General features: G+C 43.2%; 1 protein-coding gene across 30 annotated transcripts in view; it reads right to left on the bottom strand.

The window, feature by feature from the left end:
* The window catches only part of ATP6V0A1 (ATPase H+ transporting V0 subunit a1), a 30,788-nt gene extending 8,911 nt beyond the window's left edge, over positions 1-21,877 (bottom strand). For 3 of the 30 annotated variants that reach the window (XM_075723087.1, XM_075723079.1, XM_075723086.1), the window contains exons 1-17: positions 21,761-21,877; positions 21,514-21,592; positions 21,098-21,195; positions 20,396-20,524; positions 15,424-15,527; positions 14,471-14,597; positions 13,066-13,148; positions 12,324-12,417; positions 10,747-10,959; positions 9,889-10,039; positions 9,528-9,667; positions 8,558-8,715; positions 8,000-8,090; positions 7,062-7,180; positions 6,541-6,757; positions 5,815-5,922; positions 2,291-2,398 (exon numbers count right to left, since the gene is read on the bottom strand). In XM_075723087.1, coding sequence (XP_075579202.1) covers positions 2,291-2,398; positions 5,815-5,922; positions 6,541-6,757; positions 7,062-7,180; positions 8,000-8,090; positions 8,558-8,715; positions 9,528-9,667; positions 9,889-10,039; positions 10,747-10,959; positions 12,324-12,417; positions 13,066-13,148; positions 14,471-14,597; positions 15,424-15,527; positions 20,396-20,524; positions 21,098-21,195; positions 21,514-21,592; positions 21,761-21,877 — 2,136 coding nt within the window. Of the gene's footprint in view, positions 1-1,634; positions 1,653-2,290; positions 2,399-4,994; positions 5,070-5,814; positions 5,923-6,540; positions 6,758-7,061; positions 7,181-7,999; positions 8,091-8,557; positions 8,716-9,527; positions 9,668-9,888; positions 10,040-10,746; positions 10,960-12,323; positions 12,418-13,065; positions 13,149-14,332; positions 14,598-15,423; positions 15,528-20,395; positions 20,525-21,097; positions 21,196-21,513; positions 21,593-21,760 lie in introns of all 30 variants that reach the window. The other 27 variants (XM_075723090.1, XM_075723084.1, XM_075723092.1 and 24 more) reach the window with 21 other exon arrangements.
* Between the last annotated feature and the right edge of the window lie 1,606 nt (positions 21,878-23,483).

Genomic DNA, 23,483 nt, shown 5'->3' with positions numbered 1-23,483 from the left:
CTAGGTTTTGTAGAATGACAGTTCACTGCTGCAGCTTGACTATTATTGTTTTCACATTCTATCGTATGAAAGTAAGATATTTCAAATTCAGCCACGGACTTTGCCAGGAAAAGACTGTTCAGCAACAACATGGTATTCATATGAATTCACTGGTAAATTGTATGTACCTCTATGAAAAAGGAGACAGTATTCCAAGTCGATACTGCGCACGTGCCTTTGCTACAGGATCAACAAGAACATTTTGCAAGATGCGAACTTGCCCTTTTTGAAAGCAAAAATAATGCACAAAGCAATCTCGAAAAGTCACATCTGTGCACCATTCATTGGCAAAGTCTCTGTGTCTTGGTAATTTTTTGAAATAATAAAAGAAGAACTTATAAGGAAGTCTGCCATGTAGGACAGTTTCTTATTTTGCAGCTTGGGAAAGCATTCCCTGCACTTTGGATTTAATCCATGCTTCAGAAACTGCTCATATTTAAGTGAAGTGAACATGCTGTTTTAAATACATCAAGTGACTAATGCTCTAAGCACACTCAGAAAGCTATTTATATTCTTATTTCTCCCCTAGTATATCCAGGGCAATAAATATTTCAAACAATTAGGTTAAATTAGCTGTCAAAAGCCTAATTCTTTCTCCACAGAACATGAGCTGCAAATTTCTTTATTAAAGCCTGCCCTGGTGAACAATACCACCTCCCAGCACACATGGCAAGTCAGTGTGCAGCAAATGGAATGTGATAAATATTTAAACAATGACAACTTACAGCCATGTGCAACTGCTGAAGTTACCACTATGCCGGGGAATGGGAGAATCAGCAGAATTGCTACGGCACAGTATCTGTAGTTTTACGCATTTTTCACAGGTTTAGAGATACATAGAATTAACAGGTACACCAGCACACTGTTTCCACGTCCCCCTCAATTCTAGATGGACCTATGCATAATAGATCTCTAAGCAAAACCACTTTCAGCACAACTTACAACAGCATCACTGTTGTGAAGCTACTCCAATTTCATGGCATTTATATTTTTTGTAGTAAAATTGGTTACCTGATAGCGCTGAAACCTACAATCAGTCCTGCATGAGTATTCCTAAAAAAACATTTCTTTAATAGCAGTTTCTCAGAAGAGCTTCTCTTTTACAGAAAGATACTCGTTAGTTAAGTTGTTGAACTGTATGAAACTGGACTGGTTTTGCTGTATTTGCTGACTGGCAACAACCAGTATCATCCATAAAATGGCAGATAGTTTGGGGGAAAAAAAAAAAAAAAATCTTTAAACAGTTTGTTGCAGTGCAGAATTACCAAAGACACAACATAAGGCAAACGAGACTTCTTCAGCAGTTTAAAAGCAAAAACTTCTCAGTTTCAGACTTCCAGCTTAACAGCTTTCCAGGTTAACTAAGAAAGAGCTGCAGACAGGGGATAAGACAAACAAGCTGTATAGATGAAGTAATTAAAGGTCTGTTAATGGGCATGTATGTATGAAGAATTAAAAATGGCCTGTAACATGTAAATAGCTAGATCTTTTGGAAAACAAGATGTCGTGACATAATATGTTTAATTCAGCATGTGTTTTACACCAATGGGAAATGGTCCAGATACACATGAACGCAAAGCTGTCTGTAGTCTTACCACCTCATCCTCTGTAGGCTTGAAAACATAAGTTTACATTTAGTGCGGTGTCTCAATCACAACATTAATCATGAACACATTCAATAATTCCCTCCTAAACACGACACAGTAAAGCAGTAACACATCACATGCACTACGGGGGCAAGATACCACTGGAGAATTGTTAAGAGGCATCAAAATACTCCCAAACTATGTGAGATCGGCTCCTTTTTCTTCTCTACCAGAGGTAAGGCAAAGCAATTAGTATTACCCCCAACGGTCAAAATGAATATATAAGCAAGATTTCACTGCTGCAGAAATACAGCCCTTGGATTTTGGCTGACACTGGAGAAGCAGGCAGCACAAATGCACTGCACTTCAGCCAGAGCGTAAGCTGCGTAGGCCGCCTGGGAGTACTGTGCAGCTCTCACTATGTAGCCCGTAAGATGATGGTTCTTTTTAATGGGGACTAACAGAGCCTCATTTCCCTTTATATGGAAATTATACTGCTCTTTCTGGAGTCCTGGGAATGACCAAGAGATAGCCTGCATGACAACTGCTATGAAAACACTTCACTGAAAACGTTGCTATTTAAACAGCTTAGAAATCAGTCAAAACGCTAGCACGTTCTGCTACCAAGTGCGTTGCCCTGAGAGCAAGGATGGTCAGGCGCTTACCTCTTCCCCCTCCTCGGAATGGGTAGATAGCTGGTCATGTTGAATGATCTCAGCATCCTCCTCAGTTGGTCCATTGCCCACCCGGATCCCACCAAAGTTGTGCGTTCCCTAACATGTGCAGAAAAAGAAAGGGCAAAGTGTTGCTTGTGTTTTACTGCAAGAGCATACGTTTCTTATGACTCCACGTGCAGCAGCAGCTCACAGAAGAAAACAAAATATTAAGGCCCAGGTTAAGCCAGCTGTACAATTCTATTTCCCAGCTTGGATGGGAAAGATGCTGATTCCTGCTAAGGCTGGGAAAAAAAAAAAGTCTGTCTGAATGAATAATTGATACATTTCTACAAAGTAATTGCAACCCTAAGTAAAATAAAAGGCACATCTCTCAAGAGGACGTTTGCTGGCACTAACGTGCAACAGACCAACGTTTTGCCCAGTAGCTGTTGGACAAGCACCGAAACACCACTGCTGTTGTAAATGAAACAAGTCACATAGTGGCAGCTCAAAGCAGAATGGACTGACACAAATATACATACACACGCTTGCTCCCCGCCAGCATCAGGCGTACTAACACCACACATGGGAAATCAGACTTTCCCTTGCTTGGAAATTCTACGTTGTACAAACAGTCCCTTTTATAGGCATTTGTTCTGACAGTCAACATCTGGCCCTTGGCCGTAAACTCCACTGCACTCCAAACAGAAAAGAATAATCTACAAACCGAGTTGAAACTTTTGATAGAGTCAGGAGTTTCTCTCACTTGACAACTGTAATCATTGCACAGCTAAAATCTGATTTATGGCAGGCTTCCTCCTCCATACTGTCCTACCACCAAGAAAGGATGCACAAACCTGTTGATCATCTGACAGGGCCCTCAATCAGAGCTTTTACGGAATCATGGAATCATTTAGGTTGGAAGAGACCTTTAAGATCATCCAGTCCAACCATTAACCTAACGCTACCAAGTCCACCACTAAACCAGTTGAGGGTTGAGTAGCAATTTATGCATCATAAATGCATATTGGACAATAAAGGTGTAACTTGCACATCACTATCTTCAGATTTCTGTTCAGCAAGCTGCTCTGAGCACTGTACAGCAGGATTTCTATCTCCCTCCAGAGGCTCCGAAAGCAGAGAAAATGCTCATGACTGATCTGAGGGACTATAAATCAAGACCTGTGAGTCTGACCCACCTAGAGAGGCAAACTGAAATGCCACAAATGGAAAGAAAAGCGCTGCATTCAGCTTTAGCACTGTACCGGGGTCATCTGTGACATGGAATGCGAATGGGCTAACTCGACACGTTAAGACTTCAGAAGTTTCAGGATGACTGCAAACCAAGGAGGCTTAAGATCCCGTGACCTGTCTGCTTTCACAGCGCATTGCTCCGGCATACCAGCGGAATGGCTGCTCGATGTTCTTTTAACTGGTTTGTTCTTAGAAGCCTACTTTTATTTTAGGCTGAACTATAAATTTGCCCAAAATGCCAGATGTGAATTAAAGATTTTGTCAGGTTTCTAAAAACAAATTAGGTAGGCATTTATGCTTTGAAAATAGAAATAAAATGAAAAAAAAAAAAAGCAATACAATGCTTTTATTACGATTTTCAGCATCTTTGAAACATTACAAGTTCCTGATGACTAGTATCACTATTCTATTTATGTATTTCTAGCCTGTGTGAATTTGCACTTTTGCAGCTTTTCCCTTGCACTCCACTTGCATCCGTTCTCTGTAAAGTAGCCAATCTAAACATGGCTCCAAAAGCTGTAATCGTTTACTTTATAGTTCTGACCACACCTCATACAAAGACCTTCCCTCACATCACCTTGCACTGAGATGCATTTAATACGCTGGATGGATTATGCACAAAAGATCCATTTTAATTTTTGACATTTCTGTGAGGCTATTTAAAATGTCACAATAGAAACACTGGCCAACAGCTAAAAAGTGCCTCAAAGTGCCTTTGACATGTGGAAGTGCGCAATGCGCTTCACATAGTTTGTGAGATTTACGCTTCCTAGTTAGGCAGCACTCACAACCGAAAACAAGTTGAAATATGCAGTACTGGGAAAGGGACAAAGTTCTGGGAGCTGCTGCAATCTTCACTCTGCCAGACAAGCTTTAGCAGTAAAGGGCTGTCTGTAGGTTTAGACGCAAATAAGTAGAAAAAACCACTACTGAGAGGCTTATTTGTGCACAACCATTTTATAATAGTTTCAAGTCAAAGTGTCTACAAGGGCATAGGTGTCGAAAATCCAGTAATTACTGATATGAAGTTGTTGGGAGGCCATCACATAAATATGATGTTTGGGAACACATAATGCGAACAGAAATGCTTCACTGAGAAGAATCCTAATCTGTCTTAAACAAATATGCAAGAAAAGGAAAAAAGGGGAACTTAACCTGGGGGGATGTGGTAGCAAGGTATTCTTGGGCTGCTCTGCAGGTTTTGATTTCAGCAGCACTTCTGCAAAGAAGTGTCTCTGCATTCTGTGCACACATAACTATTATCCTTCAGCCTGGTAGTTCTTCCAGAATGTATCAATTTTGCTGAACTTTGCTCTTTCCAAGAGAAAGTGTTTTTCACCCTAAAGGTGCAGTTGTCATTCCCTTATGAAATGCAGATACATTCCATGCTCTCTTGATCATTAGATAGAAAGCCAACTCCCATCTTTAAATCCATCAGGTGATTTTTAAATCCACTCACTGTTGCAGCCGCTGCTGCCTCTAGTGCCTGCTCGTTCGGGACTGTGCTGACTTGGGCCTCCTCGGGTTGCCCTTCCTGATAGTGAATGGAAGAAAAGAAAGGGAGGAGGAAGAAAACAAAAAGAGAAGGGGAGACGAATGGAGGGGACATGGGAGGATGAAACATGGTCAGAGAAGGGAGAGGGAGTGTCTTTAACTGAACTGATCTTTGACTCACTTAACATCCTAAAAGCTGTCTGCCATACATGCAGGGAGAATTTTCAAGCATCCTCAGTGCACGTGTGCCAGGTTCCTGCATTTTATATTAAGATACTTTACAGTACAGTTGGGAACCTAGAGAGTACCCCAGAAGACAACCTCTCATAAAATGACTGCGTAAGTCTATTTCTTTTCCTTTTAATTGTTATTTTTTACCATCCAAACTGCTTTAACAAAAATGGCTGATAAGTCTGACAGCCAATTAAGCTTACATCTCTGCTTTTACGTTGTCAGCCTAGCGAAGGCACAGAAGTGCATCCAGCAACGAGTAAGACAGTGTTCCTGAACCAGCTGACCAAGCCCAAGCCAGATACATTGGTTTTATTATTACCAAATATACAGGGTTTTTAAAAGCAGATTTGATGCTGGATCCAGATCTGAGAAGCAGGCAGACAATACTTTGTCTCCAGTAAAACCCACCTGCCTTTATGCCTAGGAATATGCAAAAATGTTTTACAGGTCACAATGCAGTGTGAACCCACGTGTCCAAGATCAAGACGGAGAACATAGCTTTTCAACAGTAATTAGTTTTCATATTGAAAATATAAGAGGTAGTCACCCACCAAGTGCTTTCTCCTCAAATACTGATGGCGAAGGACCAGGGGTTTAGCTACCAGCATCCACGGCACACACAGTAACGCCACGACCACAAGGAAACACTGGAGCCCTTGCTGTAAAAGAAACAAGTCTCAGATGATTTAGTGGCAGTCCATGCTCAGACACATACACAAAACCTAGCAAGAGGTCTTATGCAACACTGAACAACTGAATTCCCAGAGTACGTGGACACTTCCCTGTCTCTCTCTCTTCCTGGAACAGCAAGATGCGCTGTACTTAATGCCTGCTTGCAGCTGCCCCATCTGACTGTACACAGCATGTAATGCTGATACTGGTTTAGATTAAGGAAAAATCCAAAAGATTCTGCAGGGGATGACAGTTTGGCAGACGTCTGATAGTGCTAGGATGAAATGGTGTTAGTGCCTTAGCTCAGCTTAGAGGCACCACACTGCAGATGCAGGACAATATTCCTTATCACTTTCCGCTATTAGTCTGGATCCAAATGTTCTGGAGCCACAGCTGACTTAGGTTCAGACTGATATAAATTCCCGGTATAGGGATTATTCCTTCCTTCTTCAACATTACACAGTGTCAGGCTTTGGAAATGATGCCACATTTCCTCTGTCACTGAGAAAAACAGTTTCACAGTTGATTTCACAATTATTATAAGGTCAATGAAAGGCTCTAATATCATGAAGCACCTCTGATCCTATTCTGGCAAGAGCACGCACCTGCCCTTTATAAAGCATCTTATTACTGGTATCACTATAGGAGAACAGAAACATGTTGATAAAATGTATTAAAAGGCTTGGTGCATCCTTTGATGTGTGAGCATCGTAGGCTGTCCATTTGTAGAAAATGAGAATAACAAGGTATCCAAACAGTGACGACATGAAAATCATTTCTGGAATAAATCCAAGGTATATGTTCAGTGGCTTCTTAAAATAGCTACAGGAAAAAAAAGGAGAGTTTAAAATTACATTTGGTTGGCATTAGGCATATGTAGGGCAGTAACTTTTAATGTGAACCTGAAGAGCATCTGTGGAACAAACAGGGGCTCAGCATTTCAGCAACAGCTGGGACTTAAACACCGTAACTACTTGACATGCATAGTTCTACATACACATACAAAACCAACTGTATTGCACCCTTCAATCAAAAGTTAAATAGGCTCCTGCATCTTAAACTAATACACACATTACACCGAAAGAAATTCCCCCTGCCACAAGAAAAAACAGAGCAAAGCGCTTACATATGGTTGAGAAGACTCAATGTGACACCAAAGAGCATGTGGATAATGCCAAGAATCACAGACATTTTCATCTTAAACGAATTGAGGAAGGCCAGCTTATTGCTGGCGATATTCCAAATCTGTGAAAAACAACACTGAGTCAGCCAAATACTGAGTAAGAGAAAAACAGAGGAGAGTTAAAATGTTCACTTTAAGCTAAATAGTATTAGCCATCCAGGAAGTATTAGGCTGTAAGAGTAGGTTGTTTCTAAAGATGTGTTTGTCACACAGATATCTTTTGGGGAAATGAGCAGACGACCTTTTCTGCTAGGAGCACTGTCTTACAGCAGCTGATCCCACCATCAGAGCAGGCATCAAACCTTGCTTGTTTTTATGGTAGGCGAAAGTTGCAGGAAAAAGGGGGCTGTATCCTTGACAGAAAAAATACACGATTATCCATTTAAGTGAACTATTACGCATAGTTCTGATTTTCTGCACTTCCTCTTTAATGTGGCACATGCAAGTTTTGTATCAAATATTCTAAGCACTGTTAGGAGCAGTGTTATTGATGTAAGCAGATACAAAATGACAGGATTACTTGGAAACTTACATTTCCACGACTGACTGAAAAAAGAAGTAAATAACTTTCCCCAAGGTAAAAAAGTAACTTCATAAAGTGATTTGCAAGTCTAACCAGATTTGATTAGAATGCTGCAGGTTAGAAAGGGTGAGAAAGAAGCTTTTAATGGACCTGAGAACAAGTCTCTATCCTGAATTTAGCATCTCAATAGGAACTGAATTAATTTTATCGTTCAGGGGTATTTTCAACATTGATAAAGAGTTTGCTAAGGGAATGGCTGGGGTGTGGAAATCCTTCACAGTAAACTGGACAGGCACTTTTCTTTCTGTTGACACAGAGGATGTTCTTAAAGGACAGGAAAGGAAGGAAACGCTCTTACCGGGTCAATTCCAAAGGGGTAGGGTCCACCGAACACTCCTGGAATAGCAGGGTTCAGCTGAAGCAGAGGAGTATTCTCAAGCAAGGCATCTCTGTTTGGGTATAAGTAGATTATACAAACGTTAACACACACAACACTGTCCTCGTTCTGTAAAAACTAACAACATTCTTCTTTGTGAGAGCAAGGAATATCTCAAATTGGGAGAATTTTAAGGTTCCTGTGTGGTCCTAGAGATTTTCCGAATGAATAATAAAACTGCCTCTTGACCTGTTACTCAGTGTCACAAGGAAGAAAGATGCAGGTGACAAGAATCTTGCTATGTCTATGAGTAGAAAGGTGCTAAACTGCAGTTTTCTGGGGAAAAAAAAAAACCCTGGTTTGAAACTTGACAGATATCACATTTACACACACACACACACACACACACACCCCGCTTCCAATTCTACTTGAGCCTGAGTTCAGAAGTTTTTGTTTTCCTGAGTTGGGAGGACAATGGGGAAAGATAAGTCACCTGCTTATCACTGTCACTCTTTATTTAGTTACCAACTATTTACTCACGACCAATTGCCTTTCGAGAACATCGGCCGGACACTCCACGATGAACCAAACATATTAAGAGACTTGGAGAAGCAGTCGTTGTAGATGAGGCCTGTGTAAGTGGAGAACAGTCCCATCAGCAGAATGATGTATCGACCACTAAAAACCATGTTGAACATCTAGTATATATAAAAAAACAAACCAAAAAGGAACAAATAAAGTCCATGAGAACAAGGAAGGTCTCTCATAAAGATGAACAGTAAGATCAGTCAGTTGCAGAACAACCAATATCAGCCAGACAGACTAAAAGCCCAAAGTCTCTCTTTCTGCATGGCAGGGATTAAGGGTGCAAGAGCAGCACTGCAGAACAGAATCTGAATACAGAGGATAAACAGGCAGCGTGACTGTCCACAGAGAATCTGGGATTAGCTGAAGAGGATAAATTGCACTGCACACACTGATGCAAGCCCCCAGCTGGCAGCATTAGCTTGGAACTAGGCAGTGCAGACCCTGTTCAGCTTTCTCCATGCTCTGCCAATGTATCTTAATTCTGGTTCACCTCCTGTCAACCTAAGCCCTGAGCAAGCAAAACCCCCCTAGATCAGCAAATAGGAAGAATCTTGGAGATAGATATACACAGACAGAAATCAGAGGAGTTTTGCAGTGACTGAACCCCTTTACGATCCAACTACATATGGGGTGATTTGTTTACAACAGCTTATCTACTACACTTAATAAACAATTTCCTTCAAACAACTGAAAGGAATGATTTCCTATAAACATCTGAAAGGAAAACCAAAGGAACTCACTACTATTATGAAATGATGCTACTCAAGTCTGTGGTCTATAAGCTTCTCACTCTGTCTGTGTGCTTCCCAAATTTCAAATGTAAGGACAAATGGGCTTTCTCAACTCAAGGGCGGAAGGCTGTGAGTAAACCAAGCTGCAACTCTATTTTAAATGCAAAACTCAGCATGACCTGCCACTTTACCTCATTGTCACTCTTCTGTGACAGAATACGACTTTCCCTAAGCACCATCCAGACAGCAATGAGAGTCATCAGGATTCCGTGGCCAAAATCTCCAAACATCACAGCAAACAGAAACGGGAAGGTAATGATTGTATATGGTGCTGTAAGAGAAAAGACGACACTCCTAGTGCATTGTATTTGAGTAAGCCCAGATTTACCACTGTACAATGTATGCAATTTAGCAATATAATTCCCAAGCCTCTGCTTCTGAAAGGTGTTAAGTACTCTATCAGAAATTTTCACACAGCACAGACAATACAGAGAAACACCATGACTTAAAAATTGAGATAGCTGTCTTGGACTTTTATAAGTATGACTTTACCTGGATTTATTTCCCGATACGTTCCAATGCCGTAAGCATCAACAATGTTTTGAAAGCCAGAAGTAAACTTGTTAGTTTTGTTGTATGTTGGTGGGGTCTGATTGGTTTGCATCCTGTTTAAAATAGATGGGACAGTGGATCCGCTGTGCTCCTGTTTTAAAAAAAAAAAAAAAATTAGAAAACCCACCCTTAGAATACTGGAGGACAGAGTACAACACTACTTTCTTGTCAGCATTTGGACAACTACAAGCTCACATTTTTGTAGTGTGCTTGTACGATAAGAAATATACTTGAGCTGAGGAAGGTTGCCAAGTTTCCACTGCTCTCCACTTTGTATAACAGGAGGAGAAGCATTTGTAGTAAGGATGAACACTGTCTGGTTAGGACAGACAAGAAAACTCATGCAAGAGTTTGTTTGTTTTTTTTAAAACAGCAAATGAAAGGACTTCACACCACCCGACTCTATTATCTCTCTATCTGAGCAGAGGGTGAGCTTGCTAACGTCCTGGATAGCTCCTTCCAGTAAGTTCCACTATGTATCCAAACAGCAGGACTACAAAGCACAGCCAGGTTAACTAAATGTACCAAAGGACTCAAACACAGGAAAATGCCTTACCATTACAGCATTTTCCTGAACTTAAAGCTTTACACAATGGATTTTGTTACAAAGTTTATCTATAAGCCATGATTCCTGCATGCTAAACAAACTGTCCTCTGTGAGGACTCACTCAAACAGCCCAAAGGGATGGTTTTCAGAGAGTCGCAGTTCGGAAAAATCAATTAAGCCATGCTGTGTTTGCTGACAGTTGCTGGTCTGCTTGAACAGCAGCAGACAGGAGCAGTACAGCAATTACTCACAGTGCCTCTCCTGAGAGCAAACTGGATAGAATCGAGGTCAGCCACAGGACACCAGACTTCAGCAATCAAGCATTTCTGTGTCACATCGATATTACACAGATTCAGGGTATGGTAGATGGCCTTCATCTTGCGTACTTTGATGAACCAGACACGGATATTTTTAGCAGCTGCCTGCAAAACCCTTTGGCGATGATCCTCTGTTTGGTTCAGCACCTTTCATAGAGAAGTAGGATAAAGATGAAGCAAAATCATTGACCAAAACTCAAAGCATACAGAAGTGCACAGTGAAATCGGGCTGACCAACAAGACAAGCCTTACCCACCAGAGGATGGATGGATGAGCCCTCTCCCCCATCCCATGCACAAGACTGCCACATGCCTGCAATATATGCTTTAGTCTCCATATTAGTTAGTTCTGCTAAAAGGTTTTAAGGCTTCTTTCCAGGGATACTTTTTGACTACTTTCCTCCTCCAACTCCAAGGTCAGTGGATATTTCAAACAATGAACTGTTTAGAGATCACAGAGAACTTTTTTTTCCTCCACCCAGGTTAAAAGAGCAGAGAAGACTTCTACAAGTGAGGTGTACGTTGCCTTAAGAAAACACACAAAGATTACAACGAAAGACTTTTTTACTGAAGGGAAAAGGAGAAAGTGTTTTCTACTGAGGGTGTTTTCCAACTGGAACATATCTAACACATGCCAAGTCAGATTTCCAGACTGGAAAGTCTTAGACTCAAGGGAAAGCAAGGACACAGGGCACATGCAGCTTTGAATCCTAGTAGTTAAATTGCTTCCGAGTTTTTGTCTATTTTAAAATTGCTAAGCAGCTGCACTACACAACTCCCAGCTTGAGACAGTTTCTGTATCAAATACGTAGTCCAAATTCAAACGTTTCTCCTTCTAGTTTCTGAACCTTTTCTTATTTTTTGTCTCAAATCCCTTAATTTTTTTCTGCATTATAACATACTGCCTTTCTTCCTTGGAGCAAGCACCACATATTTCACAGCTGGCACCCAGTAGATTTGTGTGCTGATTACTTTTTACCAACACTCAGGCTGCTACACAAGAGATTAGTTGTAAAGCAGAAGCTCTTCAGGGCAGCACAACATGAAAATATGAAGATAGGCAGAAAAAAGAATAGCTAAGTTAAAGTTAGCATTGTTAGCTCAACTTGGAAATAAGTTTAAATGTTTTTAAAGTTCTTGCAGATGAAGCAGGCAATTACAGAAGCATGCTTTCAGAGTTGGAAAACATGGTATCTCCTTACACATGCATATTCCTCTCTGCTCCCTGACATGCAGTTCTCTATCAATGCTGTACTTACAGGTATATAATTAACTGCTTAGCCCTCCAGAAAGATCAAACCACCCCACCATCCTGAACCTTGACAAAGAAAACAACTGAGCAGACAGCCTCCGAACACCCTTCTTGCACTGCTGAGCTGCTGGTCTCAAGCTACCTGGAGCTGAAAATACAGCCATCTAACGGGGCCATAAACTCTCCTGTTTGGATAGGATCCAAAGATGTTTTCAACTATATTATTAAAGAAAAAAGGGCATTGACCCCAGTTATTTTACCATCTGAAGATCATCAATTCTGGTATTGACACCAGAAGCCATTTCCTTCCGCTCCTGCGGTGTTTCTGGGCATGGGTAGAGGGAGGCACGGAATCTGAAAGACATGCAAGCCACCTTAGTAACAAAGATGGAAAGAAGATAAACCAGTCAGGGAAATAGATGGCTGAACACAGAAATAAAGCAAGAAGCGCTTTAGGAGAAGTTTCTGATCAGCAAAGACTGCCAAGCAGAGTTTCAGTCTTTAAATCAAATGGGTACAGAAGCTTGCTTTAGGCCAAAACAGAAGCTGAACGCTTAAGAAAATGGAAGTGGGAGAAAATCCTCTGTTCCCTGTACTGACAGTGTCCCAAAGGCACTATCATGAAGTTGATCAGCCATCTCAGCTCAGGGTGCTGCTATCATGCCAATGCAGCTGCTGCCAGAAGCAGTCACTGTTGGTCTCCCCTGTGAGAATATCGCCCGCTGACATCCCACTCGGTCTGTCTGAGAGTTCAACACTTGAACTCCCTTGTTTTTAGGCATTCTCTAGCAAAGTATTCATCCACTTTGAGCATTGCAGGCTTGGGGAGTGGCTAGTTTGACTGTAAAATATGTTTCAGCTACTTACAATACTTTTTATTTGCTGTCAAAATACGTACTCCTACAGTCATTGTGAAATAAGGAGTTGAAAAATATCGATATTAACTCATGTCAATGTGCTTCACATATTTGAGAGAGCTGCCCAGCTGTAAGACTTTCATACCCTTCACATATCTTCTTGACTCTGTTCTTCAGCTGGTCACCTTGGAAAAAGATGATAAAGACAGACTTGTGCACATAATCCCCCTAGAACAGAAGAAAGAGTGCACTGTAATAGCTCAGCTATTTACAGAAATTAGCATTATAGCAAATTACAACGGAGTCCGACTTTTCCTTCCTCTGAATCTGTACATCTAGAGCTCACGTTTGCACAGTGAGTCAAGAACGTACCTTAACAACACTGAAACAGTCACAGGGAAAGCAGTTTTCTTAGCCTCAGTATAGAATACCTCTACTGTACTCGTGTTTACTGAAGCAAAATGTTCTAGATTATCTATTATCTATTCTATGTAATACAATGAACAGGAAAACCTGGGAAGATCTCCAAAAGAACAGAGATGCAATGAAATATTTATCAGCAGTTACTGCAGTCAGCTCACAGAATCAAGCAAAAACCTAAACAGTGAATGAAAATAAGATGAAGCAGAGTTTAACCTTTGACTCTCCAAGGAGGCCAGCGGCACATTCTTTGTACAGCTGGTTTCATGTTGGTAGCCAGGTCCCCTTTCCTGCATTTGTTGACAAGTTATTGTTCTACCTTACTTAGGAAATTTTAATGTAATGTTTCAAGAATAATTACATTAGGTGTAACCTCAGTTTAAGGAAGTGTTGCACAATAAGAACAAAGTCCCTCCTAGCAGACAGATAATTCAACAGGTCAACTACCAGCAGTCAGTGGAACAAGACAGCAAGTCAGCCTTACACAAGAAACAGAGGCAGTTACTGAGCTTCAACTGTTCCATCTTTGTTCCAGTGCAGCCTGCACAGAGACTTTCTTTTTGCTGGTTAAGAGCAAGAGTTCCTGAAATTTGGGCATTGTCCGTTGATTTGAGCAAAGAGGACACTGAATGCAAAACCAGGCCAAATCACAACATTTACTTTTTATATTTGTAATAAAGCCAACAATTCTCAGGTGGATGTTTAAATTGCTGGTTAGTAAATTAAGAAAAATGAAAGGTCCAAGTTCAGAGTAAATGAGCTACAGATGTTACACTACTAATGTCCAAAACAGCCTCTGTCAAGGAGGATTACTACTTATTCAGAGCTGCACACAGGAGCTGCACTTGTAGTTTGTGCCAGAGAAGCAACTATGTCCTGCTGCAGTCCAAGTTTTGAGTTGTTTTTCCCCTTTCAACAGCACTCACACCATCCATCCTGCTATTTTCATTTTAATAAAACAAGAAAACATTTGTCACTAAAGCCTCAGAGGCTGCAAGTAGGTACTGTGAAGGGATGCAACACAAACGTTTGCCTGCATGGAGCTCATTGAGGAATAGAGGCTTAGATCTATAAGCAAAACCTTTTACACATCTGAGACTTCTGCTACTGTAAACAATAGTTCCTTTTACCGTTACAGGATCCTCCAGGGGGTTTTCAATTTCTGCTTGTCGCAGGAACACGTTCCCTCGGCACACTCGCCACAGCATGCGCTCAAACATGGGGATTCGCTCACGGTTGATCACACCAGCCACAAACCTGTAAAGGGGACAACATAAATGTAAGTTCTGCACCTAAAAGAATACATAGCCTGACACCCAAAACACTGATGGCAAATGGATTTTAGCATCAGATTGAAAGCTACAAAAATCTTGATTTGAAATTAGTTCTTTAAGCAAAATGGAAGGTCCCCTAAATACACAGAGATAAAAACACCACAAAAACAACATTATAGCACAAGCTACGCCTTTTAACAGAATGAAATCACCTATTTAAAAAAAAAAAAAATCACCAGTTAAAGGAGAAACAAATGCATTTAGACATACAGTTTCTATGCCTGCTAGTCTTCATTTCAATAGGTTCCTGGTATATTACATGGCAAGGATTACAGCAGTAACGGCTGGCTATGTTCTATGCACGTGCTTCAGCAGACTTCACAGGTTCAAACCCCTACGTCCAGATAAAGAATTACACACACACAAAGACAGCCTGGAAGCAGCTAATGAAGAGGACACACAACTATCCAGATTTTTCAGAGTATTATGTGTCCACAGTAGTTACGAGTTTCAACAGAGCTGTGAGAGCTCAGAATGTCTGAAAACAGCAACCAGAACAGATTTACAAGGAACAAACTAGTATAATCTTTTGTGCAGAGAGAAATGTGCAAAGCACAAATATGAACTGGGAAGTTAATGTACATAGGCCACCAACAGAGACCAACAGCTAGTTTTAGATCAGCCTTCACCTGCTTGACAGGCCAGTCTGGGAAGTTCCACAACTGCACTCAAATAGCTGCTGATTCCACAGGCTGAACGTAAGTCAGCAGTCCTAAAGCTAGATAAAAGAAAGCACAAATTGCCATTACCCAAGTCGTAGCGGGGCACCTCTTCCCATCTCGCTCGGTTCCAGGAGTGAAGAGGATTCCTCCAACAGGTCTGGATCCGCCATCTGCTGATGATGCAATTCAGCCTGAATTCACAAATCAATTAATATCTAATGAAACTAGTTAGTGGCATGCAGGGAATGAGGAACCAGAAGATAGTTTGGGGAGACAAAAAAGAAAAAAAAAAAAAGAAGAAAGAAAAAAAAAAAAAAGACAAACATAAGACAGTAGAAAGAGGAACTAGATGATAGAGAAGACAGAAAGAATCACACAAGGAAGGAGAAAAACAAGAGGAGAAGTGGAATGGCTCAGCAAAGCTTCCATACAAGAAAGGTCTGAAGACTGCTGCAACAGAACAAAGGGGCTGTGGGATATAGAAGTCTGAAGAAAGGCAGGATTCAAAAAAATTTGCCAAGTTTTAAATACAAGTGATGTTCCCAAGAACCATTTTTTAATGGCACAAATAGAGCAACACACTTTACTCTCATCTTTCCCTAGATCTTAAATGGAGGAAAACATGAAGGTAGATGCTGATTCCCTCTTGCACTACTTGTGCATTTTCTGCATATTAAAGATGCAAAAGGCGTTTCTAAGAAGTGCCTGCAAAATTGTATTTGCATGTAAAGTAGCCTGGGAGTCTTGTTCTACGCAACAGGGGAACAATGCTCAGGTTAAGTCTTCCACAGACAGTTTAACTGACCACAGGTTAGATTGCAACTTCACAAGGTTGGAACCCTACAACCAGTTATGCAAGACCTGCACATCCTATACGTGTCAGCCTTCTGCCATACTCCAAAGCAAAGGCAATACCTCCTTCATTTTGGAATTAGGCGGCAATAGTTTGACTGATTCCATGTTACTTGCCACATCAGCGTAGATACAGGGTCAGAATCAGTAACAAAACCTGGAAGTACTGGATGGTAGTTTTCTTTACTGGCTTTACAAAGTTCTCCCTCCACACACAATACTTCCAGCTTAAAAACATGCTTACTGATAATATCTGTTAATCATTCAAGATATTTGTCCTTATTCGCTATATTTATTATTGCCAGATACATAAGGTGCATTGCTTAGGGCAGCCTGACAATGTTGTTCATTTTTTGACTAGCCAGGCATTAAAATAGGACGTGGATTTATACTGTCCTTCATTGCAACTAATTTGCTGGCTAAAATTCTTGGGAATATAGCTTGTAAGTATCAGCAGTTCAAGTCAGAAAGGACGCTCAAATCACATCCTCTTGTGCACCATCTTCATACTTCGTTCAACCCCATGCCACAGCTATTTCTACCTCTGCAGCTTATATAATGAAATGACAAAAATTACAGTTCCTTAGCACAAACAGAGGGCCAAATTCTACTCTCTGTGGTATATAGGAGGTCTTCCCCACAGAGCTATCAACGGAACTGGCTAAAATACACTTGAAGGTAGAGTTTGACCCTAGAACACGTCAAATGCATGCACACATACAGCGCAGCCTTGCAAAAGTATATAGCAAGTTTAATGACTCAGCCGCAGTTTCTTTATTTGTGCAATAGTTGCGTCATAATTTTAGTGAAAAACTCTGCAGCATTTTAGTTGCATGTCAAATAGAAGTATTTACCATATACAGAAAAGTTTTTGCAAGGCTGACATCAAATGCAGCACAATTGCTTGTACACACACTTGCTTTAGTTTACAGATGTTACAAAAGTAAGGGAGCCCTTAATTTAGCTTGGAAAGCCAACATGAAGAACTTCTGATCCTTTCAACTTTAAGGCAACTTGTTGCAACATCAAAAACTGAACGACAATTTTGCTTCATAGAGAACGCAACCAAAATAAGAAAGTTTGGTACCCCAAAACAAAACATACAGACCAAACGTACCAGTGATTATTTGATATCTAGATTTCAAGATGTTGAAAAACAATACGATAAAGTTACAATTGTAAGAGGCTTGTATTGTATTTGTCTGTAATCAAGATAGCGTCTATAATCATTTTTGTGAGGTGCACCACATTTTAGCATATGAAACATAAAAAAAGAAGGATAGCACATGTGAAAACTTTGTATCCGCCTCACTTGAGAGAGTAATTCTTATAAATGTCTAATATTACCTCTGACCCCTTTGGGCTGTGCGTCCTTTATTCAGGACAATGTATAAAACAAAGACAAGTCCTGCTTAGAGGGGTTGAAATTATGAAACAAAACATCTTAGAACAAATTTGCATTAGACCAGTTTTACCAAACAAGAACTTTCTTACGCAAGAATTATTTGTATGACAAAACGCTGTGTTCTTTAAGCTCATCTCTCAACTACTTTGATTTGATCTCACCCTTTCTAGAAAGGGAACGGCATAGCAACGTCAGCTGGTTCTGGAAGGATAACTCAAGCAGTGTTATAAGATTTAACAGAAATAAAAAATTGAGAGACTACATGGAAATGAAAGAGCCATCCAGCCACAATGCAAAAAACCCCCAAGACTCTAGGAAATTTACTTTGAATATGAGTTTTCACCAGCAGCCAGTGAAATATGACAGTTACTATGAAGCATTTTTTACTACATCAGATTGTTCGGGATTGGAAAAAACCAAGCATTTGCACATCAGTAATTAGAATGCGGATCTTTCATTATTAAACATTTTAAAATTGCTTATTGTTCACCCAGATCAGCACCTTGAATCTCAAGGCCAGGAAAAAAGGTTAATTTTCCCTACTCTTGATTGTAGTTCTGCTCCGTAATGGCTCTTGATCGCTACACACAATGCCATACAATTCAAGCCCCTTCCAGTTCACAAAGAAAACAAAAATCAATTTTCACAAGAACTAAAAAGGATTCATTTCACCATCTAAGTTATTAATCCAGAGCCCAGACAGAAATGACAGATGCAAAACAAACAGAAAAAAAAGCAGATGGCGAGAAGAGTTAGAGGAAAGAGAGACAGGGGACTGCATGCCATTAACCATTACTTTTCCAGTCTTCTTTTACGCTCACACTCTAGGCAAAACTTTCAGAGAAATCTCTCCAGCTCATACTGTTCTTCATAAGCAAAGACAAGAAGACTGAGAAAAGGAGCATAATCATCAACATGGTATGTTGAAACAAGAAATGGCTACTTTGACTAGAACGGTCATATAAAGAACAAGTGAAAAAATTTTGCCACCCTTCCTTCCCCAGTGCACAAACTCCAGAGAGCAGAGCAAATGCCCAATGTAAAGTACTTTGGATGGTAAGCCATTTCTTGTGCAACTTATTACTATGAATAACACAATCTTAATTACAACTTATTGAAGTCTTCAAGTGTTGAAGGTGCTGTGCAGATGACAGCATGAAGAAATGAAGTGTTCACTACTTCGGGATAATAAGCAGACTGCACAAGGCTCAAAAGTCCTGGACTAGGAAGGATCTCTCACGCGCAGCTGTTTGCTGTTTACAGCGTGCACTGAAACAGTTTTAAACTTTCAACACTTACGCTTTACTGAACTTCACACATGAGCTGTTCAGTTTGCTTTTGCATATAGCAGTACGCTTTATTTGTTGTATTTTGGTTTATTATTACAGAAAACAGTTACCAAACAGGAGCAGGAACATATCTAAACTTTGCATGGCCAGTTCATTTAAGTCTGACACAAGTTCCCTTTTGTGGGTGACCTGACGCACATGGTTTCAGTAGAAAATTGATTTTGATCTTTAAATTTAGTATGGTCCTACTGTACTTGAAGAACAGCAGTAGGCAGCTCTCACCAGAGAGGACAGTAATTAATAAAAAAAGCGCACAGCACTAGCCGTACTTGGTTTTACTCAATACTCAGAACAGGCAGGCAGAGGCACCTTAATGCAGCTAAGTAACCGATTACCAGGTTAACGCTGTTTGTCCAAGGAGACCCAGCGACTTGTAAGTGAACATTCAACACTCGAAGACAAGGGTTTTTTTTTGTACTGAAACCAACCCCATGACCAATAAACCGATCACACTAGCAGCAGTATCTATGTCAGCAGTGACTAAGACTTGTGTTGGCACGGGAACAACCTTAATGCCTGAACAGGAGGCATCCTGTGCCAAAAAACCGAACCGTTAGATAAAAGGTCTGAAGTTTGCAGGAGCCCAGCTCTACTTGATCACAGCCTTTGTAAAGGCCAGAAGCCACATCCGTTAAGAACTCTTTGATCAAACCCTTGGATTAGAGGAAACAGGACATGTACTCAGCAAAAACATGTCCTTACTGCTCTAAAAAACATACAGGAGCTCTTTGAGAAAACTCCCTAGACTTTGAGATACTTAAGCTTTACAATGAAGATTATATCTTCTCCCGTGCAGGCTTCATGTCTGTATCATGAATGACATCAGAGAAGCTCTTCCCAGGTCCAGTGAAAGAGTTGCTGCTTTCTGGCCTAGCTGGTATTTGACAACACATTGAAGATTTTAAACAGCAGCTCTGTACAAGAACTTGCCTCTGAAAACTTTAGGGTTTGATCAAAGGCTCAAATAAATACTCTATTACTTCAGTAGACTTTGTATTATGACCTTAATGAGTCATCTCCATATAACATTTCAAAGGCTGACGAGAAATTAAGCTCGATTGTAATTGCCCTGTGTAAGCGAGGCATGGCTGCTTATCTGCATACGTACCAAAGAAACTCTTACGTGCCGAAGAAAGTGCTCACTGTAACACCAATTTTTTGGTCTGTTGATTTGCTTTAAAAACTACTAGCACCTTAATTATTTTACACAATTTTTAGACAAACCGTTGCTTAACTAAAAAAACCCCAAACACAACATCGTAAAAGGTAAATCATGGGTAGCTATGCGTACTGCATGAAAAATGGAAAATAATTTGAGAAGCTTTCTTAAACAAAGCATAAAAATGACCCTGCTGTCCAAAACAGCAACTAAAAATATATTTGAGAATAAAAATGGTAATTTGTGAGAGAAGAACCAGCTGCCCAAGTGTTAACCCGCCCCCGGTATTCTGACCTCATCAAAAAATTGTTGAGTTTTACGCAGTATAAATTTTAACTCTGTCAGTTCCAAGAAGTTTCTCTTCAGAGCTTCCTGGTTTGTGTTGATTTCTTTAAGCTCATTTTCAATTTTCTCAAAGTTCGCCTGCAAGATAGGAAAAGAAGAAGAAAGAAAAAGAACTTAAAGCAATTCCATAAATAAGTGCTGTTAAGTCTATTAAAACAAGAAAGTAGGCAAGATGCTCTACATTCCCATGAGACTTGCATCGAATTACAGATGCATCTCCAGTCTGCTATGGCACACAGATCCAGATTTGTGGCATTCCCTTCAGGCAGCTTGAAACTTTTCATACGCAGCCAATCTTTTATAGACTAGATTCATAAAGGGTTCTTCAAATCATTAAAACCCTTATAAACTTTATGACAGACCCACCATAAACCATGCAGTTCCAACAGTTTTTGACTCATTTAAATGGGTGAAATTTCCTTTAAGGACTTTCACTTCCAACTGCATTTGGATAAATGCAGAAGCAGGACAATGCTTGTGAATCAAAATCAACCTGATGTGAGCTAGCAGAGCTAGCATTTCAAGTGACAGCTGGGGACTATGGTCAATGCACCTTTGCCACTAAATTCAACGGGTCTCTACCAACGGAGGTAGTTTCCCCTGTTTCCACTTACAGTCAAATACTACTTGAGTCTTAACACACATCATTACCTCCAAGTCAATCATGTCACGTGGAAAAGGCACCTCTGGGTTTTCACCAGTGTCCATGATCGGAATATTTGCTTTTTTAATCTCCTTCTCAACAAACCCTGGAGAGACAACACCATGTTAACTCAAAAGATACTTCAATGTCAAACTGTCACCGTGACCTCCACCTAGCCCGATTAGCAGCTGTGAATGCTTTCACCTCCTCTTCCAAAATCCTCTTATTTGGTTAGAGCTAGCTTTCAAGCAGGAAGTGAATCCCTGGAGGCAGTCTGACTGGCTGACAGAGAAGAAAGGCAGCCTTCACTTCTCCGGTCAGCACTTTGTTTTCCAACGCTGCCTTGCAGGTTTAGCCTGTGTTGATTTTTTTTCCGTAAAAGCTACAGAGTTAGAGCCGTACCAAAATCCCGAGAGAAACGTACTTAGCTTTCGGTCCATTTCTTCGCACCTCCGGACTTCATTAACGAATTTACGCTGGAACACGTTCACGTCCGGGTTCAGCTGCAGAGAGAGAGACCTTTCCTCAGCGACACCCACCGGCACGGCCGCGGCCCAAGGCAAGGGGCAGCCCGGGAGTGGGGGGCGGGTGCCCCGGGCCCCACTTCGCCCGTTTCTGGCGGCACCCGCCGGCGCTCCCGGCGCCCCGGGGTGCTCCCGGGGGGTACTCACGTCGCGGAACTGGACCTTCCCCAGCTCGCCCAGCTCGCTGACACAGCAGTACGCGGCCTCGGACTGAAGGAAGAGCTGGGCCAGGGTCATCTCCTCGCTGCGGAACAGCTCGCCCATGGCGGCGCCGGCCCCGCCGCGGTCTCTGCGGAGAAAGGCCATAAGGACGGAGCGCGGGCGGACGCGGCACCGGGCCGGAGCAGGTGCCGGCGGGGCTGGCAGGGCCGGCGGGGCCTCCCCGCCGCCGCCCCCTCACGGCCCCGGCCCCGGCCTCGGCCCCGGCTGCCAGGCAGGAGGGCGGCCGGCCCGGCGAGCCCCATCCCGGCCCGGCGAGCCCCATCCCCGGCCCGGCGAGCCCCATCCCGGGCCCGGCGAGCCCCATCCCGGGCCCGGCGAGCCCCATCCCCGGCCCGGCGAGCCCCATCCCCGGCCCGGCGAGCCCCATCCCCGGCCCGGCGAGCCCCATCCCCGGCCCGGCGAGCTCCATCCCGGCCCGGCGAGCCCCATCCCGGCCCGGCGAGCCCCATCCCGGCCCGGCGAGCTCCATCCCGGCCCGGCGAGCCCCATCCCGGCCCGGCGAGCCCCATCCCCATCCCGGCGAGCCCCATCCCGGCCCGGCGAGCTCCATCCCGGCCCGGCGAGCCCCATCCCGGCCCGGCGAGCCCCATCCCGGCCCCGGCCCCGCCCGGCCCCGCCTCGTTACCTGCCGCAGCCCCCGCGAAGCCCGCACCCGCCGCAGCGGCCGCCAGCTGATCCGCAGCGGCGCCCGTCCCTGACGTCACTGCCCGCGCGGGGCGGCGTGACGCGGGCACGTCTCCTAGCGACGGCGCGCCTCGGCCGGCGCCCGCACCGGAAGTGACGCCGGCGGGGCGGTGTGGGGCCGCCCCCGTCACCTGGCGCAGGGCCCCGCGGCGGGCCCGCTCCTCCGCAGGGGCTGGTGACGTCACCCGCCCGCCCCTGACGCCCTCGGCGACGCCGTGACGCGGGCAGCGACGTCACTGGCAGCGTGGCCGAGGCGCGAGGGCGCGGCCTGCCCTCGCCGGCGGGGCCCGGCCCTCGTCTCCGTGAGGCGGCCGCGGGGAGCAGCGGCGGCCACAGGTACGGTCCTGGGGAGCCCGGGGCCGCCGGCGCGGGCGGCTTCCCCCAGCCTCGGGGCTGGAGGGGGCGGCCCCCGGGCTCCTCTCGGGCTCTGCCGTGCGCGGCCGGGGCTGTGGCGGGGGCTCCCCCCGGCGCCGCCTGCCTGGCCCGTTCCTGGCCGGCCGCCTTCCGCTGGCTCGGGCAGCGCGGGGTCTGGGCCGAGCGGCTCGGCCGAGCCCTGTACCTGGCGCCTCGGCACGGCCGGGTGCTCCGGCCTTGTGTGCCTCAGCCTCCCGCCTTCTCGCTCCAGCTGGCCCAGAAGGAGAGTTTCCTTGTTGAAGTCGGTAGAATTGTGGGAAATGAAAGAGCAAACAATAGCTCTATGGAGTTAAATCCAAGTGTTGTACAAGCACGCGTTGGCAGAGGCCGTTCCCTGCAGCAGCCCGAAGGCTAACCCATGGGTATAGCACTTCGTAACACAGAAATCCAATTAAATACAAAAAACCTCCCTGCCTATCAGGGGTTTTCTGCACTAGGCTGTTAAAGGAAACATGGTTCATGGGAAGGGAGCCAAAAATCGCAGATATTTAAGTTAAAATACACTAAACTTCCAAGTACTTCTACTTACAGACCATCTCTGAGTAAATGC

This window comes from Pelecanus crispus, chromosome 18 (genome assembly GCF_030463565.1).
Source record: "Pelecanus crispus isolate bPelCri1 chromosome 18, bPelCri1.pri, whole genome shotgun sequence".
In the NCBI taxonomy this organism is placed as follows: domain Eukaryota; kingdom Metazoa; phylum Chordata; class Aves; order Pelecaniformes; family Pelecanidae; genus Pelecanus; species Pelecanus crispus.
The sequence above is the reverse complement of the archived record's forward strand: the minus strand, read 5'-3'. Positions and strand labels throughout refer to the sequence as shown.